The 22,443-nt window shown below is 41.0% G+C and overlaps 1 protein-coding gene and 1 long non-coding RNA gene across 3 annotated transcripts in view; one reads left to right on the top strand and one right to left on the bottom strand.

The window, feature by feature from the left end:
• LOC131136286 (ATP-binding cassette sub-family C member 4-like) overlaps positions 1 to 22,443 on the bottom strand; it is a 56,633-nt gene that overhangs the window by 19,975 nt on the left and 14,215 nt on the right. For both annotated transcript variants that reach the window (XM_058082974.1, XM_058082975.1), the window contains exons 20-22: positions 13,831 to 13,910; positions 2,472 to 2,622; positions 1,727 to 1,846 (exon numbers count right to left, since the gene is read on the bottom strand). In XM_058082974.1, coding sequence (XP_057938957.1) covers positions 1,727 to 1,846; positions 2,472 to 2,622; positions 13,831 to 13,910 — 351 coding nt within the window. The remainder of the gene's footprint in view (positions 1 to 1,726; positions 1,847 to 2,471; positions 2,623 to 13,830; positions 13,911 to 22,443) is intronic.
• LOC131136290 (uncharacterized) overlaps positions 1 to 22,443 on the top strand; it is a 118,332-nt gene that overhangs the window by 92,669 nt on the left and 3,220 nt on the right. The gene's annotated exons all lie outside the window — the stretch shown is intronic.

Raw genomic sequence — 22,443 nt, 5'->3', positions numbered from 1 at the left:
CAGGTCACAAACAGGTTGCCTATGCTTCCATTACAAGACTATTAATACAACTATAGGGGTGTTATTTTATGTCTACGGGGCTCTAACAATGTTAAAACCAGGTCACAAACAGGTTGCCTATGCTTCCATTACAAGACGATTAATACAACTATAGGGGTGTTATTTTATGTCTACGGGGCTCTAACAATGTTAAAACCAGGTCACAAACAGGTTGCCTATGCTTCCATTACAAGACTATTAATACAACTATAGGGGTGTTATTTTATGTCTACAGGGCTCTAACAATGTTAAAACCAGGTCACAAACAGGTTGCCTATGCTTCCATTACAAGACTATTAATACAACTATAGGGGTGTTATTTTATGTCTACGGGGCTCTAACAATGTTAAAACCAGGTCACAAACAGGTTGCCTATGCTTCCATTACAAGACGATTAATACAACTATAGGGGTGTTATTTTATGTCTACGGGGCTCTAACAATGTTAAAACCAGGTCACAAACAGGTTGCCTATGCTTCCATTACAAGACTATTAACACAACTATAGGGGTGTTATTTTATGTCTACGGGGCTCTAACAATGTTAAAACCGGGTCACAAACAGGTTGCCTATGCTTCCATTACAAGACGATTAATACAACTATAGGGGTGTTATTTTATGTCTACGGGGCTCTAACAATGTTAAAACCAGGTCACAAACAGGTTGCCTATGCTTCCCAACTATAGGGGTGTTATTTTATGTCTACGGGGCTCTAACAATGTTAAAACCAGGTCACAAACAGGTTGCCTATGCTTCCATTACAAGACGATTAATACAACTATAGGGGTGTTATTTTATGTCTACGGGGCTCTAACAATGTTAAAACCAGGTCACAAACAGGTTGCCTATGCTTCCCAACTATAGGGGTGTTATTTTATGTCTACGGGGCTCTAACAATGTTAAAACCAGGTCACAAACAGGTTGCCTATGCTTCCATTACAAGACTATTAATACAACTACGTATAGGGGTGTTATTTTATGTCTATGGGGCTCTAACAATGTTAAAACCAGGTCACAAACAGGTTGCCTATGCTTCCATTACAAGACGATTAATACAACTATAGGGGTGTTATTTTATGTCTACGGGGCTCTAACAATGTTAAAACCAGGTCACAAACAGGTTGCCTATGCTTCCATTACAAGACGATTAATACAACTATAGGGGTGTTATTTTATGTCTACGGGGCTCTAACAATGTTAAAACCAGGTCACAAACAGGTTGCCTATGCTTCCCAACTATAGGGGTGTTATTTTATGTCTACGGGGCTCTAACAATGTTAAAACCAGGTCACAAACAGGTTGCCTATGCTTCCATTACAAGACGATTAATACAACTATAGGGGTGTTATTTTATGTCTACGGGGCTCTAACAATGTTAAAACCAGGTCACAAACAGGTTGCCTATGCTTCCCAACTATAGGGGTGTTATTTTATGTCTACGGGGCTCTAACAATGTTAAAACCAGGTCACAAACAGGTTGCCTATGCTTCCATTACAAGACTATTAATACAACTATAGGGGTGTTATTTTATGTCTACGGGGCTCTAACAATGTTAAAACCAGGTCACAAACAGGTTGCCTATGCTTCCATTACAAGACTATGTGTTAATATTGAATCCTACTTCATGGAATTTCACTTATCGGCGTCAGGACATGTGATAAACCAGTTTCACATAAGGTCTTCGGACCTGAGTGAAGGTCTTGATAGTCATCAAACATCTTCTGGAACCTCTCCTGAACCTTAAAAGCCCGTATGGTGCTCAGGCCTTGGAGGGACGAAGAGAGGTGGGAGAAGACAGGACTCCGAGCTGCGGGTAAATAAACAAAACAACAACAACAAAAAACACAGTTAGCTACTCAAACAAACAAATTACCAAATGCTCCGTTTGCACTTCCATTCCGATGCATTCATTTAAATAATGAACAGCCTATTCAGTGCTTGAGTGTTTCTATAGAAGTCAGTCATGCAAAGACTTCAAATGTTAGCTTGTAATATTTGCAGCTTCTATATTAAACCATTTTATGGAAATGTTGCAATTCAGCGGTCTTTTGTCTCCATTTGTCAAGCTCACAAAGCCTAAATGTTTCTGCCGAGGGTTTTAATGGAACCTTTTATTCTTGAAGATGACAGAACCTATTGGCCAATGTGCATTTGGGACTTTGTGGTACACATTCAAAATAGGTGAAGTGAAAACCCAGTCATGCCCACTTGGCATTTTCCCTTTTGTACGTGATGTCATGAACCCCGGGTCTCTTGAGGAAATTGCGTGTGGCCGAGTCATGGGCCAGCACCACCTTTAGCCTTTATGCTAATGACTATGGAACTCCTCAATGGTCTATTAGCATTCCTGTGGTCCGCCTTTTGTCTACCGCTACCAATGGACATGCCTACGCCCCCGCACAATCCCTCCACCCAATAAAAAAAAAAATTACTGGTAGCCTCCAGACGCTTGATATCTCTGGAAGTCTGAAGGAAGTAGCGTCGCAGACACAGGAAGACGGCGAGAAGAGGAACAAACGGGACGAGGATCCAGGGGATGATAATGGAGGACACTACGATCACGCCAATAACCTGCAGGAAAACCTGAGAAGACAAGGAAACAGCAGCTTTAAAGAGTAAACAAGAGAAACTTTTCACTTGTGTCCGCATGCTGTCGTCATAATAGAATAAAGTAGAAGCAACTTAGGTGACTCAATGCGTGGAAAGAAAATGATGGCAGCGTTAATTCTCACTTAGCAGTTGGAAATTTAGCACTTGAGATCCCCCCGGGTTGAGCCTTCAACACCTCTGGCCCCTCAAGTGGAGGTGGCAGGCACCGGGCCAGACCACAGTGACTCGAGCGAGTACACTGCGGCTGTCTGGTACATCACTAGGAAATACACACATGGTGCTCAACGCTGGCCTCGACGACAACACAATGAGTCGGATGACAGAGTCGTACTTTTCACCTAATATTTAAAAATATGTATTGGTTTTAATAAGTGGCGGTATGATATTTTATTGTTCAGTGGAACCTCGGTTTCGTAGGATTCGATTCCAACAAAAAAGTATTACAATGCACAACGATGAGCCAATTCAAGAAACAATACAAGCAGTTGATGTTTGCTAAATACAAGGATGAAGAGTCTTGAACCAGTCATGATGTTCTATATATATCACTTACTACGTATGGTACCCATTATGTCATTGGATGGTCATATCACCTCGTACTTCGGTACGTGACAAAAAATAAAAATAAATAAAAATAAATAAAAATAATTAAAATAATTAAAATAATTAAAATAATTAAAATAATTAAAATAAAAAAAATAAAAAAAATAAAAATAAAAATAAATTAGGAAAGCAGGAAGTGAACAAATGTAACGAAAACGAATGCACCCAGGCAGCAAATAAGTTTTTATTAGCCTTAAAAAAACTTCAACTATATTAGGAAAGCAGGAAGTGAACAAATGTAACAGTTACTGAATGTAAAAGTACCAGATTGAGGGGTAGGATTTAATAAGCTTTGCTTCTTCCTACTCCTTTTGGACATGTGGAACTGTGAACTGATTATGTGATGCATTCAATTGTAATCTGATGCATGTTCAAATGAAATAAAACCATTACTATTATCAAGTATTGATAAAGGTATGTCTTAACTCCAACTCCAACTCTAGAACCAACTACTCCCAAAAAAAGCATCTGCACATTGGTGACTCAGTCTGTCAAGAATGGATATTGGTTTTTCTATAGTTAGGACACTATAGACAGATCCTTCCTCCTAATAAGAGTAGCGCCCCATGCTCTGGCGACGCGTTCAAACTGAATGAAATATTAAGTCCTGCTGCAAAAAAAGTAATTTGTGCTAGAACTTTGATAAAGAAGGTGAGAAACAAGAAACATCAATCAATCAATCAATCAATCAAGAAGTGGTAGCAAAGTACGAAGGTAGCGTCTGTTACGATGGGATTGTATTGTAAAGGTCCCTAAGTTAATACCGGTTGCAGGTGGGACGGTTTAAGGAAGACACATTAGAGCAGGGGTGGGCAAACTACGGCCCGGGGGCCACATCCGGCCCGCCAAGTGTTTGAATACGGCCCGCCCAATCTTTCAAAAGTATTTAATTTAAACTCAACATACAACCTGGCATCATGGCCTGAGCCAACCTTTTGATGGTTGTATCAATTTCGTTGTTTGACATGGTCTGTTGTTTACAAAGTGCTCCTGAAAAAAGAGACACAAGCACATAATAATAATAAAAATTAAAATAATAATTATGATATTATTATAACTGTTATGATTAGTATATTTATTATATTAATGCTAATTATTATATTAATTATATATAATAATATAATTATTATTATTTTAATTTTATTTTAATTATTATAATATTTTATTATTTTTAAAATATTTAAATATAAATATAAAATAATAATATAATTATTATTATTTTAATTTTATTTTAATTATTATAATATTTTATTATTTTTAAAATATTTAAATATAAATATAAAATAATAAATAATAATAGCAGATTGCATGACAGTTTTACAGATACAATAATACCAGGTGGACTGTTACATGTAAAATATATAGACGAAAAGTTTGCCCACCCCTGCATTAGAGGAAGTGAGCTGAACCAGGGTGCTTTCAAGTGCTTCAAGTTTACTATGAAGTCAACTGCAGTTAAGTTTGTAACAAACTAGAGTGAAACTGGTCTCCCCCCGGGCCATGCCAAAATACAACTTCCATTATTATTTTTAAAGGCAAAAATGAATGGATTTTAGTTCACGTCATTTCCAAAGTTGTCTCGAAAAGTTGACTATTGTTGCTTTTACTTGACTAAACAAAACGATACATGTATGAAATCCGATAAACCCCCTTGAAATTAGACACGTTACGAAGAGCGGAAGCTAAAAATGTCGAGATTAGCATCGCGCGTCTACCTTCAACCAGACATTTAATTCAGCACCTTAATTACAGACGCTATCTACCATTTAGGCACACATTTAAGCATGATCACTTTCAGCGTGTTTTTTTTTTTTTTTTTTTTTATGATGAAAAGCCACTCAATTCCGTTTGCGGGTCAGATAAGAGGGTATTACCAGTCCAACCACCAGCGTAGTGGAGCCCACACAATCAAGCAGGGAGTGGAAACTACGGAGCACATCCGATCCCGGGAATTTCACACTACATAAGTTTCAATCTGAGCCTTGATGGAAGGCTACCAGACTGCAGAGAGAGATGGCACACGGTCCATTACTGCACGCTATCTCGTCTCCTTCCCTTGAGGGCAACACACATTAAGCGAACAAAAATTCCTCCTTTGCACTGTTCTTTAGGCAGCGCTGCGGTGACATCGCTCGCTCATGTGCTGACTGCTTAGTTCATTTGAATTCTAATTGGAGGATCACCAGGGGCCCGGGCCTGACCCGCCTTATCTGACGATGGAGGTCATCAAAGGGGACACGTCGAGGAACAGGAAGCGTTAAGATAGCGGTCCTCCTGCTCCCCCCCCATCCCGGGGGCTCCTCGCTGTCGCCACGGCCTCCCTGTTTGATGTGATCCATTTTGCGTGGTCCGCCGCTTTATCGTGTCAGCATCGGGGAAAACACGGCGCGGCTCCCGCCCACCACTACCACGCAGATGACTGCGATAAGTCATCCTCACCCTCTCGGACCACATCCGTATCTCTTGGTGTAGCCGCACAGGAACAGAAAACTCCCAAAGCCACATCCCGCCCGCACATAAAAGTGGATAAATGGAAGAAAGGTTTTGTGTACAAATAAAGAATTAGCGCTAATTGCTCTTTAGCGAGGAAAAGAAAGCTCCCGCACGCATGTGATTGACTCATTCATGCACGACTGCTGTGTGCAGAGTCCATTTCGATCCCGGCGGACTCTAATTGCTTTATTTTCTTTTGCGATAGCATCGCTGCTTTGATGTCGTAATAAATGCAGAAAATTGAAGTTAATCACCATATTTGTTTGGGGCAGTGATAGCGGCCCCTTGTTGCACGGCACAAAGTAAACACCGGGCTTTAATTAAACATCCCTGCAGACACAAGGAGTCGCTCGGCTCTCTTCTTCGCTCCCTTTCCATTCGCCTATTATTTACTGACAGTGCGGCGTGCTCACTCACCACTGGGAAAAAAGTGCAAACAAAACAGGAAATGAGGGGAAAGCACGGCAAAGAAAAGTCCTCAAAAGAAGTACTCTGTCATTGCTGGAATTTTTTTTTTTTTTTTTTTTCTAGCCCACACTTTTCTGTGACAGGGTGGCACAATAAGCCGCAAGGGTCAGTGGTACTGAAACAAAACAGGGCTGTTCCACTCGGGCGGTGTAACAATAGAGGTGACCCGATCCATTCTGCTCTGTCTTTGGGCTTTATTTTAAGCATTAAAATGCCCAGATGCGGCCTGCCTTTTCTTTGAGAGAAATGACTGTGGACAACCTCCTTCACATTTTTGTCCTTCTGGGCCATTTTCACTTCATAAAGCTGCAGTCAATGTGTTTTTGTTGTGTGATGAGGAGAGGCTGACACATACTGTGGTGGTCTACATTGGTGGCTCAAGTAGTCCTTGGATTAGGGCCTTTGTGTGCCATGAAAAGGTAAAAGAAGTCACTTATTTGGGCTCAGTCAAGCTGCTGATTTCCAACCCCATCTTGGAAATAAGAGAAAGGCTTTGAAATGTGCTCTGCCCAATGCTGCAACTATAAATCATTTGTGCCCGCCATTCAGTCATCCCTTCTTTTCTCTTCGTCACGACACAAAACACATTTTTAACTACAAGGGAGAGCAGTGATTGGTGAATCTCCGAGCAGTGAACACAACGCCGCAGACAGAAAGACCGGGATTCATCATTTTGACACATGGGAAGGTTTCTGGGCGAGGCTGAAGACTGTGTAAAAGGAAGTTCCCAGGCTTGAAGGACCCCCAATACGAAGCCCCCCCACCCCCACCCCCGGACTGGATGTGTGAGTCGCAGCAGCTGACGTGTCGGACCGAAGCATCGTGGGACCACACTTGAAGCTTCCTGCCATCAAACGATGATCCACCTGGATACATTGGATGTACAGTTGCTCCACATTTTCCGCGTTTGAAGCGCTACTTGAAATGTCGGCACGGATCAGAAATGCTATCTCAACACCAAAAATTTTGATTCCTTTATGATGTTTTGTCTTATGAAGGGTGCCTTTTCTAAGTCATCCACTTGCAAACTGTGCAGGAGAAACAACAGAAAATGTCCAATAGGATGGTTATCTACAGCCACATTTAAGATCAGGGTGGTACATGTACCGTACAGCATCACACCTCTAAGTATTCCAGGCGAAAGTAGACAATAATATGTTTTTTTTAACTCGCTCTCTGAATGTTCTGATTTCCTGTTTCCATGGCAGAATAATATATTATCAGAATAATGCTGCTGCTGTTCCCAACTGTCATTTATTGTATTGTTGAGATCAAGTCAACAATTTCTAGTAATGCACACCATTTTCACTCGATTCCTTAAAAGTCCTTATGACACCACAGAACGTTTGGAAAAAATAATACCAAAATGAAGGTATTCAACATTTGTGTCATACTGTTGTCATACATAAATCAATAACTATGAAATTCGAGTGAAGTAAAGTTGTGATGTTGACATACAGTATGGACAATATGGACAAAAACTCATATTTCGAGATATTTAGGTAGAATATCAATATACGATATATATCCCGATGTTTAAATTTAGCCAAAGCCAAATATGTGTGCAAAGTTTTATTAAAACAAACAATCTTATAGAAAAATAGCAGCTGAAATAAAATATTATATATTGTTTTTTTAAATAAATAAAAGTAGAAAAAGTTAAATATAATGTTCAATCTTTAGTGCACATTCCCCATGACGACAGATGTAAAACATGGTTGATACCGTCTTTATACAGAAACCTTTATACCGTCTTTTTCGCTGTTCACTCCGACTATGCAGCCTCTCCTACTCACGTAGCGAAGGGGTGCTCAAAGCTAACAGCCGCTCCAGAGTGTAAAGACGAAGGCACAGGGATGGGCTATATGAACAAAAACTCATATTCTGAGATATTTAGGTAGAATATCAATATACGATATATATCCCGATGTTTCAATTTAGTCAAAGCCAAATATGTGTGCAAAGTTTTATTAACACAAACAATCTTAAACATGGTTGATACCGTCTTTATACAAAACCTTTATACCGTCTTTTTCACTGTTCCCTCTGGCTATGCAGCCTATCCTACTCACGTAGCGAAGGGGAAGCTAACAGCCGCTCCAGAGTGTAAACAATGGCGCAAGATGACGTAACAACATGAACATCCATATTATGGCAAAAAAAAAAAACAATATGGAAGTAATAAATAAAGTACTATTAAACACTATAAACACTACTACCGTAACTAGCTGGCACTTGGGCGCCGCCAAATTGAAACATGAGACCTCCGCATCAAATCCAGTCTATGTATATTGATATGTTTGTGATATTGTGCTTAAAAGTATATGAATTTAAAGTAGTTACGGAGGAACTAATGAAGAAATAATAAGTAGTAGAGTAGTTACTGACATACACATACATTTAGAGTTTTTAAGCTTATACACTGGAATTCACGGTGAAAAACGATGTGAAGACACAAGTTCGCCACCTTCATGAGTTCGAACCCGCGCACGGCATACAGGACCATCTCCTTTGCTTCCCAGAGTAACTTGTGCCTAAACGCCTAAAGCCATGCGATGCATTCTTGACTTCTTCTGTCACCGGGGGTGGTAAAGAACCAGAGAAGAGAGAGACGGTGAAATCCCATCCCGCAGCCCTCGCGGTTACGTCAGCACTTCTCATATCCCACAAAGCCGCTGAAGAAGAAGCCTGACACACAATGTGCCACAATATACAGACACACACAGACAAAAAGAAAAAAAGATCCACCCGCCAGTGTTTTTTAAACAATAGACGTCTTTGCTGTGTGTTTTTGTGAGTGTCCTCTGTGCCGAGTTGGTGTCTATAGCAGAGGGCGAACAAACTATTTTTTTTCTCTAATGATGACTGTGGGCTTTATTGCTTTTAATGCATGAATTAGGAGACAATTTGTATGCTTTTATTTGCCTTCAATGAAAGCTTTCAACTCGAATGAATATGCAAGGAATGCTTATTATGTGTCATGGCGGCAACGTAGTCTTTTGCTGCAGCAGCTTTGGCTTTTCTGCATAGTGCGTGTGTGGGAATTTGCGTCTAATCATCCAAAAGAACATTTGCAAGGTCAAAGGTCACTGACGTCGGAGCCGAGACACAGGGTAGGGAACAGAAAAAGGGCTTCCCTAATATGTTCCCATAACGTTGAAAGAATAGAATCATCCACAGAAGAGGAAAGTTCATTAAGCATAATTGACTTGTTAAGACGTATCTCGGTTGCACGGCGGTCGAGTGGTTAGCGCGCAGACCTCACAGATAGTAGTTCGATAGTGGGGAGATAGGGGTTCAATTCCACCCTCGGCCATCTCTGTGTGGAGTTTGCATGTTCTCCGGGTACTCCGGTTTCCTCCCACGTTCCAAAAACATGCTAGGTTAATTAGCGACTCCAAATTGTCCATAGGTATGAATGTGGGTGGGAATGGTTGTTTGTCTATATGTGCCCAGGTTGTACCCCGCCTCTCGCCTGAAGACAACTGGGATAGGCTCCAGCACCGTGACCCTCGTGAGGATAAGCGGAAAAAAATGAATATATGAATGAAGACATATCCCCTAATATTCATATACAGTAAACCTCGGATATATCGGAAATTCGCTCACAACGGACAGATAAAAAAGAACCGATTTTTCTGTAATGCATTTCCAATAAAAATTCATTGCATATATCGGATTTTTTATAACGGATTTCGCCTATTTGGGACAAAATCTCCAGTCCCGTTCCAATGCATTTCCATTAAATTTCGGATGGCCGCATCGTGGCGCTCCGATTCGCCGAATCGTGACAGGCCGCTATACGACGTCATTTGCAGCGTTTGCGGCGTTGCCTGCGCGTCCAGGTACATTGGAAACATAGTCAAGGAAGTGCCTTTTTATAACGGATACAATCCGATTTACGCATATACCGGATATAAATCCGATATATGCGTAAAACGGACATTTTCCGGTATACGCATATAACGTATTTCGCTTATATCGGACAAAACCAGTGGGAACAATTGAATCCGATATATCCGAGGTTTACTGTAGTAGCTATGGAGCGCTAAAGTTAGTCTTGTAACCGGTCACAAGTTCTCATACAAAAAAATCCTGCACTGAAATACCCTTCTCTAAACACCCACCCTTATTGTCCTGCCCCTCCCGCTCTGCCCCCCCCTGGGAAAACAGAGGCAACCCGGGATTTAAAGGTCAAGTCCGCACAAAAGCTAACAGTCCACAAAGCCTGAGGTGTTTTTAATTGACATTTCTGTCTTTGTGGCTTGGCTGTAAGAAAGAAGACCTGTCTTTTCAATATACTAAATTACACCAAAATAAGAGCCTTTTTTTTTTTTTTTTTTTTTTGCTGGTATGGGTGTAACAAGGTTGAGGGAATCCCCTTGTCGGGTGGGGTATAGGAGGGGTGCTAAAGTGCTTACTTCACCATAAAAGGGGAGGCTGCGGTGCAAATCCTCTGCCTATAGAGAGAGATAAACCAGTTAGGGCTTTGTTTATGAAGTTTCACTTTATTCCCGCCTGACAATCATTTAGACAAAGACTATGGGGGGAAATGTCCTCGCAGGAATGAGCAACAATAGTCAGGATCAGCAGCTTTTCTGCTTTGATTTAAAAGGGAGGAAAAAAAGAGAGGGAAAACCTTCCTTCCTAAAAGCATTAATGATCTATGGAAGACACCTGCAAACAAGCGGCCCCAAACAAAAGCACTTTGTCCGAAAGATGGCACCTTTGGCCTGCACATATTTCATTGTCACCTTAATCAACTTCTGCGGACACACTTGTGCGTCCTGATTAAAAAGACCGATTGCACTAAGTTTGTGATGCATACATGTGTTTTCGCTCCCGAACCTTGTAGAGTCGCCCGCAGGCCCTTGTCTCAAAGTTATAATTTTACTCCCGCCATTATTCACCTTATCAAAATGAAGTGGACAAAAAAAAAAGCTTTTGTGCGTATAATCTTTTGTGCTTTCAGCATTTAAGATGGCTTTTGTCTACGGGGAGATGGGTATCTGCCACAAACATCACTCAGGCATTGTGGTGGTGGGGGGGGGGGGGGATTCGTTTTCACTGCGCCTTTGTTCCATTCTTTGGCCCTAACCAAGGAGCCACGCCTGCTCCTCTACCTCGAATTGTGCGGCGAACATTCCCTTCTTTGTGGAGCGAGGTGCATGAGCTGGCGCATCTCCGCGGGCTTTCGTGGGTAACCTAACCTGGCTTTGCATCCGGGTGGCCCTTGGCTACCAGGCCTAAGACCAGCGGAGCATTAGGCTCAATTGTGCTCAGAGCTCTGAATGTGGTCCAATTAAGGTCCAGACATAGACAGGACTGGGGATCATCTGTTCATATTCCGTCCACAGCCAATCAGAAGGATTTGAAGGAAAAATAAGAATGATAATTCACAAAAAACAACATATCCTATTAATTATTAATATCCAATCCTATTGGCGGTGGTGTGCATTACAAAAGTGGGCGCCAGCCACCACACACAGCAAGCTATCTGCTGGATCTGGTGAGTCATTTCCCCCACTTGACCTTGATGCAAGTGGACTGTTACAACTCTAAGATGCAGTTTTCTGGACCTGGATTTATGTGTTAAGACTAAAACCTTTCCTAGAAATGCTTGTGTCACTGATGATGACACAATGGGATCTAATTTCATGGTAATTTGGTAGACTGGACTGCGTCATCAGAAGCATTTGAAGGAAAAATAAGAATGATAATTCCCAAATTTATAAAAACAACATACATGCAACGTTGTTCCGATACAATCCTATTGGTGGTGGTGTGCATTACAAAAGTGGGCGCCAGCCACCACACACGGCAAGCTATGTGCTGGATCTGGAGAGTCATTTTCTCCACTTGACCTTGATGCAAGTGGACTGTTACAACTCTAAGATGCAGTTTTCTGGACCTGGATTTATGTGTTAAGACTAAAATCTTTCCTAGAAATGTTTGTTTCACTGATGATGACACAATGGGATCTAATTTCATGGTAATTTGGTAGACTGGACTGCGCCATCAGAAGCATTTGAAGGAAAAATAAGAATGATAATTCCCAAATTTATAAAAACAACATACATGCAACGTTGTTCCGATACAATCCTATTGGTGGTGGTGTGCATTACAAAAGTGGGCGCCAGCCACCACACACGGCAAGCTATGTGCTGGATCTGGAGAGTCATTTTCTCCACTTGACCTTGATGCAAGTGGACTGTTACAACTCAAAGATCCAGTTTTCTGGACCTGGATTTATGTGTTAAGACTAAAACCTTTCCTAGAAATGTTTGTGTCACCGATGATGACACAATGGGGTCTAATTTCATGGTAATTTGGTAGACTGGACTGCGCCATCGGAAGCATTTGAAGGAAAAATAAGAATGATAATTCCCAAATTTATAGAAACTACATATCCTATTAATTATTAATATCCAATCCTATTGGTGGTGGTGGTGGTAGTGGTGTGCATTACAAAAGTGGGCGCCAGCCACCACACACAGCAAGCTATGTGCTGGATCTGGTGAGTCATTTTCTCCACTTGACCTTGATGCAAGTGGACTGTTACAACTCTAAGATCCAGTTTTCTGGACCTGGATTTATGTGTTATACTAAGACCTTTCCTAGAAATGTTTGTGTCACTGATGATGATTTCATGGTAATTTGGTAGATGGGCGCCAAAATGGGCGTCGCGGAACACCAGGGTAGGTGTCCACGGTTTTAGCTTGGCGTAGTGAACATTTCGTGAAAGGTCACCAGCTCTGATCTGGTCTATTCTTGGTGTAGGCGAAGCACACATCACCAAAAACCTCACAAAATTCACTTTTTTTCAGAATGTCAGACACATTTCAATGCAACCAACAAACACTATTCAATGTAACTGCCTGAATCGGCATGGAAATTTTTGTATTAATTGTCCCATCACATATTACGTCACGTATAACGGGAACTCAACCTGACGACGGTTGAAAGTGTGATGCTAACAAAATAAATAAATGGCTAGACTTTGGACTTGAGTACAAAACCGAGGAAATTTAGTACGAGCAAACTCATTGGTGGTGATTATTTAAACGCTAGCCGCCATTACATTGCGGATAAAACTATACCTAAAGTATATGTTCTTAAAAGTAACCATGTGAAGATATAGTCCACACTGTGTACATTCCCAGTAGCCATGTTTGCAGCTCCACCCCTCCAAACATATCGCACACCCCCTGCTCTCATTTCTTCGTACTCTCAACACCTCGTCCTTGTCATCTCCTCCCCGCTACTGCCCCCCCCCCATATCAGAGCCATCATCCTGTGTCCATTATTTCCTCTGTGGTGCCTTTCTCTCCCCCAATCACTTGCTTAGGCTGAGTACACATTCTGTGAAGAGGCCGCCTCTGTTGTGTCGCACTATGGGAGCCACGCCCCCGCCTCCCCCCGCCCCCCCAAGTCCTCTAGCCTATGAGGCACTTTTATTAAATCTGTGAAGGCGCTGGGCCGCACTGGCAGGTAATCCCACAGTAATTGTTTCCAGATTAAGGGAGCCGCACCACAAAGCAGGTTTAGCCAGGCATGAAATGGCCTCCCCATGCTGCAGTGCCAGCAGCCCGAACCCCGCGGAAGGTGAAGACTCACCTGGGTGAAGTCCACAAACGTCCACGGCAGCAGAGAGTCCAGGTAGCCGATGTCTTTGGAAAACCTGTTGAGGATTCTTCCTGTCAAACCACAGAATAGAAGAGATGAACGCGGGATTTAGAAATAAAAGAATGACATTGACGTCATCATTTTGTTTTTGTTATGCAGATGCGTCATTTGTATAACAATGACTTGTTAAGACGTTTCTCGGTTGCACGGCAGTCGAGTGGTTAGCGCGCAGATCTCACAGATAGGAGACCCGGGTTCAATTCCACCCTCTGCCATCTCTGTGTGGAGTTTGCATGTTCTCCCCGTGCATGCGTGGGTTTTCTCCGGGTACTCCGGGTTTCCTCCCACATTCCAAAAACATGCTAGGTTAATTAGCGACTCCTAATTGTCCATAGGTATGAAGGTGAGTGTGAATGGTTGTTTGTCTATATGAGCCCTGTGATTGGCTGGCCACCAGTCCAGGGTGTACCCCGCCTCTCGCTCGAAGACAGCTGGGATAGGCTCCAGCACCCCCCGCGACCCTCGTGAGGAAAAGTGGTAGAAAATGAATGAATAATCAGCATAGGCTGCACGGCGGTCGAGTGGTTAGCTCACAGGCCACACAGTTAGAAGCCCCGAGTTCAATTCCACCTTCAGCCATCTCTGTGTGGAGTTTGCATGTTCTCCCCGTGCACGAGTGGGTTTTCTCCGGGTACTCCGGTTTTCTCCCACATTCCAAAAACATGCTAGGTTAATTAGCGACTCCAAATTGTCCATAGGTATGAATGTGAGTGTGAATGGTTGTTTGACTATATGTACCCTGTGATTGTCTGGCGACCAGTCCAGGGTGTACCCTGATCTCGGGATCAGGATAGCTGGGATAGGCTCCAGCACCCCTGCGATCCCTGTTGGGGCTCTGTCGGCCGTACGGTACGACGTAAACAATCTGTTTGGGGTCTTTTTTTTCAGACGTTGCAGCCGTAGCACTCTGGTAAAGCTGGTAAACGGAAATATTGCGAGCCAAATGAAACCTCCAGTGCATTTCAAAATAAAATCATTCCATATTTTAATTGGCTGTACACTAGCGTTATATAACGGCGGATCATAAAGTGGCTTAGGTATACGTATACACTGCGATCAGATGGGAAAACACAGGATTATTTAACTTTCAAACAATGACTCATTATTTGTTTTGAAATCTCTCGGCTCAATATGTGCAGGAGGCTTTTGTTTGGGGAACAAAAGGAGGGCGGGGGCGGGGGGGGGAGCAAAACAAGCTGCATGCCTGCCTTGTTCTTGTTGTGACTGGCAGCATCGCTGACGTTAATTGAGATGCCTCCAGTCTGCATCAGGTGTTTCTTATTTGAAACGTAGAGTTTGCATTCATTGCATGATCTTTTCATGATGGCACACCCTATTATATACTGTACTCTAGTCGCCTTCATGCACTATTTACTGCAGTAAATGATAGACAATGCGTACTTCACTCTACCTTTATCTTGGCATTGTGGACGTAGTAAAGCAGAGCAAAATATCAATATTGTATTTCCTTGTATCGTTATCTCACAATACAATATCGATATGCCACCCTCCTATTTATTGATACTGTTTAGGCTTGTATCAATAAATTGCATCATTATCTCGTACAGTACAGTACAGATACACCGGCCTCCCATAGATAATATTGATACTATGGGTGATGGGGCAGAAAATATAGAAATTGTCGCATAATTGTCTGATTTGGTACAGTTTCGATACACAAGATGCAGATATTATAATGCAATATCATACGCAATGTGGGCTGCACGGCGAACGAGTGGTTAGCGCTAGGAGACCTGAGTTCAATTCCACCCTCGGCCATCTCTGTGTGGAGTTTGCATGTTCTCCCCGTGCATGCGTGGGTTTTTTCCAGGTACTCCGGTTTCCTCCCACATTCCAAAAACATGCTAGGTTAATTAGCGACTCTAAATTGTCCATAGGTATGAATGTGAGTGTGAATGGTTGTTTGTCTATATGTGCCCTGTGATTGGCTGGCCACTAGTCCAGGGTGTGTAGAAAATTAATGAATGGACGAATGAATTATATGCAATGTCAATACAACAAACTTAGGTCTAGATACTAAGGATGGGACAAAACATCAACAATGTGATTTATTTTTCATTTCAGTTATTTTTATAAAAAAATTTAAAAATTATTTTTATATTTGTTATTTTTTATTTTATTTATTTATTTTTATTTATTTATTTATTTTTTTTTTTCATTTACACCACCGTCGGACATGGATACTATCTCAGGCTGGGACAAAATATTAATAAAGCCATAGCAAGTATCAATATTGTCTACGGGTGGGGAAATTATCCCCATTATCTCTTAACTCTTCTTGAATGAATGAATGAAGATGGGACAAAACATCAACAATGTGATTTAATTTTCATTTTAGTTATTTTTATTAATTTTAAAAAATATATTTTATATTTTATATTTTATATTTTGTATTTTATATTTTATATTTTATATTTTATATTTTATATTTTATATTTTATATTTTATATTTTATATTTTATATTTTATATTTTATATTTTATATTTTGTATTTTATATTTTATATTTTATATTTTATATATTTTTATTTTTTTTATTTTTTTTTATTTTTTTTTTTAATTTATTTTTCATTTACACCACCATCGGACATGGATACTATCTCAGGCTGGGACAAAATATTAATAAAGTATACATATATATAAATATAAATAAAGTATTAATACTGTCTAAGGGTGGGGAAATTATCCCCATTATCTCTTAACTCTTCTTCTTATATACGTAGCTATCAGAAAGTACCTGTTTACTGTATATATCAATTATGGCAAAATCGCTGCATTGTGACACGCAACTATTGTCGAGCTAAATTCATGAAAGCATTATTTTTTGAAGGTGGGCCTTGTTTAGGGATGGAGGGGGCGGGGGAGAAAGTGCGAGTCTGTGGCCCGCCGGTGGAGCCATGGCACCACTGACCTAAAAGTTGCCTCCTAGTCACCGCTATGGAGGTGGGCCCTGTAATCACCTCTCTCCACGGCTGTAAGCGGCTTACAGCTTTATCCAAAAATACCGCTCCCGCCTAAAAAAAAAACATGCATGCGGACGAGGCCGGGCTCCCCCGTAACAGCCATTGCATAAACCCCCGCCAAAACATGATTCCCCGCAACGACCCAGCAATGCTCCAAATCAGCGCTTGATTCAAAGTCAAGTGGCGTAAGCATGTTGTACACTCAGAGGCGGACTAATCGTATTCACAGTGTGAGTGCCCCCTTTAGCATGCAGACATCCCGAGGGTGGGTGTTCGAATAAGGAGGTAAGAGTTGCTGCTGCTGCTGCTATGCTAACAACGAATCTCCTCTCTTTAGCCTGGAAAACAGCTTGTTTGAGCAGGATTCAAATATATTTTATGTAATGTTACTGTCTAAGCCAGGGGTGGGCAAACTTTTTGACTCGCGGGCCGCATTGATATGACAAAATTTACAGGGGGGGGGGGGGCAGACTATATATTTTACACGTAACAGTCCACCTGGTATTATTGTATCTGTAAAATTGTCATGCAATCTGCTATTATTATTTATTATTTTATATTTATATTTAAATATTTAAAAAATAATAAAATATTATAATAATTACAATAAAATTAAAATAATAATAATTATTATATTATTATTATGTAAAATATGCAAATATAACAATAATACTATATTTAATTAATATAATAATTAGCATTAATATAATAATTATAATAATCATAATAGTTCTAATAATAATTATAATAATCTAATAATAATAATAATAATATTAATAATAATTATTATTATTATTATTATTATTATTATTATTATTATTATTATTATTATTATTATTATTATTATTATTATTATTATTATTATTATTATTATTATTATTATTATGTGCTTGTGTCCCTTTTTTCAGGAGCACTTTGTAAACAACAGACCATGTCAAAAAACCAAATTGATAAAACCATCAAAAGGTTGGCTCAGGCCATGATGCCAGGTTGTATGTTGAGTTTAAATGAAATACTTTGGAAAGATTGGGCGGGCCGTATTCAAACACTTGGCGGGCCGGATGTGGCCCCCGGGCCGTAGTTTGCCCACCCCTGACTTAGACTCTAAGCCATAGATGACCTAAATTCATGCAAGCCTCGAACAAACAATGCAAGTGAGAAAGGGATATGTTTCTGCCTGTTACATCATGCAACGCTCGGAGGCTACTAAAAGCAGAGAACATCAGTCAGCTATCAGCTGTTTGACTTGACAAGCGGCTCGGTTAACACAGAGGGGGATGAGCTTCAGACACTATGGTATAGAGAGGATGCATTACAGTGGTGCTGTTACACAAATGCCTATGAGGTGAGATCGGCGTGGGACAAAGGCTTCAATCGACGCGTCGTCAACAATATCGACTATCGGTGTTTTCAGTATTAAGATCTAACCATTTCTCATGCTTTCAAGACTCCAGCGGTGATTTGCACCACTTCTTTCAAGCTCGGAAAATATCAAGGCTTTCCAACCCAGGTGGAGATATAATGTGAGCGGGACCCCCCCCCCGTAATCACACTTGAAGAAGTGGAACAGTGGGGTCCGGCTTGAGCGAGGCGTGTGGCGAATCGCTGTTTCCTGTAAACATCGCGATAAGTGAACGACTCCACGTGTGGGCCCCGGCACAGTTAGAGGGACCTTGGAATAATGGAAGGCAGGGGTCTCAAAGTCAATTTACCTGGGGGGCCACTGGAGCTAGGGTGTGGGTGAGACTGGGCCGCATCAGGTTTTCCAAAAAAAAACGCATTTATTAAAAAATTTATTAAAAAATTAATAAACTTTGCTTTGGTTCCAATTTTCTACAAGAAAAGCTCTGATAAAACTGTTCTCAAATATCTTACTTTTTATTTTTCTACACAAAATAAGATGAAAAATAAATAAACAAATCAAGAATAAAGAAAATAAATCAATCAGTAATAAATATAATAATAATAATAATAATAATAATAAAACGGCAAATAATAAAAACTTAAGAAACCACATATAGTTGGTGGGTAGACAAATTATTTTTTTCCGATTAAAATGAACAAAGCATTATTAGAGCCCTGTAGACATGACAAAACACAACTATAGTCACATTTATACTTTTTGTTATTTACAACATATTGCGCAACTGCAGGGTCTTGAGACACATGCTAACTCGCAAACTAGAGCGCTAGCGACCTAAACGGTAGCCTTCAAGTTATTTCCTTTAAACTTAAATATCCAAAAACTTCCCACTTCCACACGGATAGGGAGGATAACTATTAACAGTTATTTAACCTTTAACATGAACATTAATCAAACGTAATAATTTTTTTTCTGGGTACATGATACCATACATCCATATCAAACTTGCGCGGGGGCCTCAAAATAGTGTCCTGTGGGCCACATTTGGCCCGCGGGCCGCATGTTTAAGACCCCTGATGTAAGGAATACTGAAGAGGGACTGGAGCGAAGGTGGGGGGGCTGCCAAGGCTGGAGGTGGCGCGGCTCACCTGCACTTTCCATGAAGGCCCCCAAGGGCCCTGGGGCAGCCTCCCACCGCCGGCACCTTGCTGCCAATACTAATACATTCTAAATCCATTCTCTTCGCTCTCACCGCCAGGCTTGTGCAATCTCCGTGCCTTCCCTTTCATGCAATTAAATAGTGGAAGTGCCGAGCGAGGGGGAGCTCTATCAGCCACGCTGCACACACACACACACACACACACACACACACACACACGCGCTCACTCCTCCATCTCCACTTTCAATTTACACACTTCGATATCATCATCATCCTCCTGTCTGCAACACTTCCCCCCCACACTTTGCTTCTTGCATCCCAGACCTGAAATACAGACGTTTAAAAAAAAAAAAACATTCACTCTGTAGACACAATTAGAATCTCACATGGGGAACTACAGAGGAACTAATGTTCCCCCGTGTCAACAGCAGCTGAGTGACACGCAGCACTGAGGTGACCCACTGTGCTGATGTTAAAGGTAGACAGTCAGCATGGTGGTGTGTTTGGGGGGGGTTGTGGTGTTGATGGAAACTCCTCTCCTTGACTGTGCTGATGAGCCGAGGCTCTGGCCTGCAGTCTCTGAGGGGATTAACCCACTCAATGACACTAAATTACAGGGATCAACATCAGCTCAGCACATCCACCACTGTCTGCACGGCGCCTACTGCATCGCGTTTGGATGAAGGGGCTCAACCTAAAGTGTACCTCATGCTAAACAGGAGAAACATAATATTTTCACATATATACGTGTACAGTGTATATTTACGCAAGAGAAGGATCTAAACGGGTGGGAGTAAATTCATCCAATTTCACAGAAGAAATACTAAAATTTAAGTTGTAAATGTTGCGGGGGGTGCTGGAGCCTATCCCAGCTGTCTTCGGGCGAGAGGCGAGGGTACACCCTGGACTGGTGGCCAGCCAACCACATGGCACATATAGACAAACAACCATTCACACTCACATTCATACCTATGGACAATTTGGAGTCATGCTAATTAACCTAGCATGTTTTTGGAATGTGGGAGGAAACCGGAGTACCCGGAGAAAACCCACGCATGCACGGGGAGAACATGCAAACTCCACACAGAGATGGGGGGAATTGAACTCGGGTCTCCTAGCTGTGAGGTCTGCACGCTAACCACTCGAATGCCGTGCAGCCGAGTTAATCAACGCTTGGACTAAAAAAAAAAGATGGCTGAAAGTGGGAGGAAACCGGAGTACCCGGAGAAAACCCACGCATGCACGGGGAGAACATGCAAACTCCACACAGAGATGTTGTGGAATTGAACTCGGGTCTCCTAGCTGTGAGGTCTGCACGCTAACCACTCGACTGCCGTGCAGCAGAGTTAATCTTTTTTTTGGACTAAAAAAAAGATGGCTGAAAGTCCATTCCATAACTCAGGTCAAGGTCTAATTTGTTCATATTTGGAAAAGCTTTTCCATAGTTTACTTTGTCACCATCATCGGAAAACTTTTATAATTGTACAGGCAAAACAAATTTCCAAAACAAATCAAAAACATAAAAAAGCCAAAATTCATCTGCATTGTTTCAGGTCATTGGTGCCTGTGAGTGACGGGAAGAAAAGCTCTGACAAGCACAGAACATGTGTAGTTTTTGTTGTCACACGCCAATCAGCTTTGTGATCGGCATTTATCGGCATATGCTAATATGTTTTTGTTTTTTGTTTACATAAATTGGCCGATATTGATTGGCGGCTGATCAATCGGCGCATCCCTAATTATAATTAAAAACAAGATCTTTAAATTTACTGAAAAATGTCAGATGTACAGTAATTCCTCGTTTATTTATCACAGTTAATTGGTTCCAGAGCCAACCGTGATAATATGGAATATTTTCATAGAGCATACAGAGTACAGAGTATGTATAGAGTATAGAGTACACATAACAGAAAACACGCCATTGACGACATAAATAAAACCTGTGCTGTTTCAAAATGTGTTCCAGTGCTAGGGGAGCTGAGTACGGGGTGGACAGGAAGTGGCGTTGGGACTTCAGAGTTGAGCTTTAGTTTGGCGTGCTTTACGGCAGCAACTGTAGCCAATGTTAGGGATTATTGTGCTGTATTCAACCGCAAAACTGTGTGACTTATTCATTAATATAGTTAATGAAAATAAAAAATACATGACGGAAAGCTATTTTAAACACTCAAAATGTGCACACATTCCATGTATACAGCAATATAATAACCATTTTTATGACACCTAATGACTTGGATGCATTGATGTAGCGCTACATTTTAAACTTAACAGTGTTTTACTCCCCGTCATTGAAAAAGAATACACTGAACGACACTGGGTTTCTCACCACTGAATACCTATCTTCCGACTTCAAGTTATTATAAAATATAAAGGTTGCAATCACCCAAAAGCGTCAAAGATAACACAGTCACAAATTGTCAGTGAATGCAACGTGAAGCATTGAATGGCTGATAAAGAATAGATACAAAAGCCTTGCCATCAGTTAAAAGTCACGGCTGCTGTACCGTATTGTCACGCGAGCGCATTCATACGACGACAAATAAGACCTTTGTGCGGCGACGCTTGAAAGGGTAACCTTTACCTCTGAGGCCGACTCTCAAACGCGGCGCCTGTTCCGAAGCGGCGTACACGTGTAAACAGTTGTCAAAACTAAGGCACAAATACCTCAAAATCAAAAATGTTTTATTGTGTTGTTTTTTTTTGCAGTACAGCAAAAAGCAATCAAAACACTTAAAGAACTAGAAAAATAATATTAGATACTACTAAATTATTACCTCTCAGGCAGAATTGAATATGATTAGCTTTTATTTTATTAATTAAGACTTTACTCTTTAATGGACAGTACATTTTCTTTTAAAAAACATTATTTTTGTAACTGAACAAAGAAATTTGTTCTCAATCAGAAATCACGCCACACTCTTTATTGCTCTCTGGTTCTACCATATCTTACTTATTGTGTGGAAATATGGGCTAATAACTATAAAAGCAATCTCCACTCGCTACAAATGTGCTGCAAAAAAGGCCAGTAAGGATAATTCA

The sequence above is a fragment of the Doryrhamphus excisus genome, chromosome 9, assembly GCF_030265055.1.
Source record: "Doryrhamphus excisus isolate RoL2022-K1 chromosome 9, RoL_Dexc_1.0, whole genome shotgun sequence".
Lineage (NCBI taxonomy): Eukaryota > Metazoa > Chordata > Actinopteri > Syngnathiformes > Syngnathidae > Doryrhamphus > Doryrhamphus excisus.
This window is presented reverse-complemented; position numbering and strand designations above follow the sequence as displayed.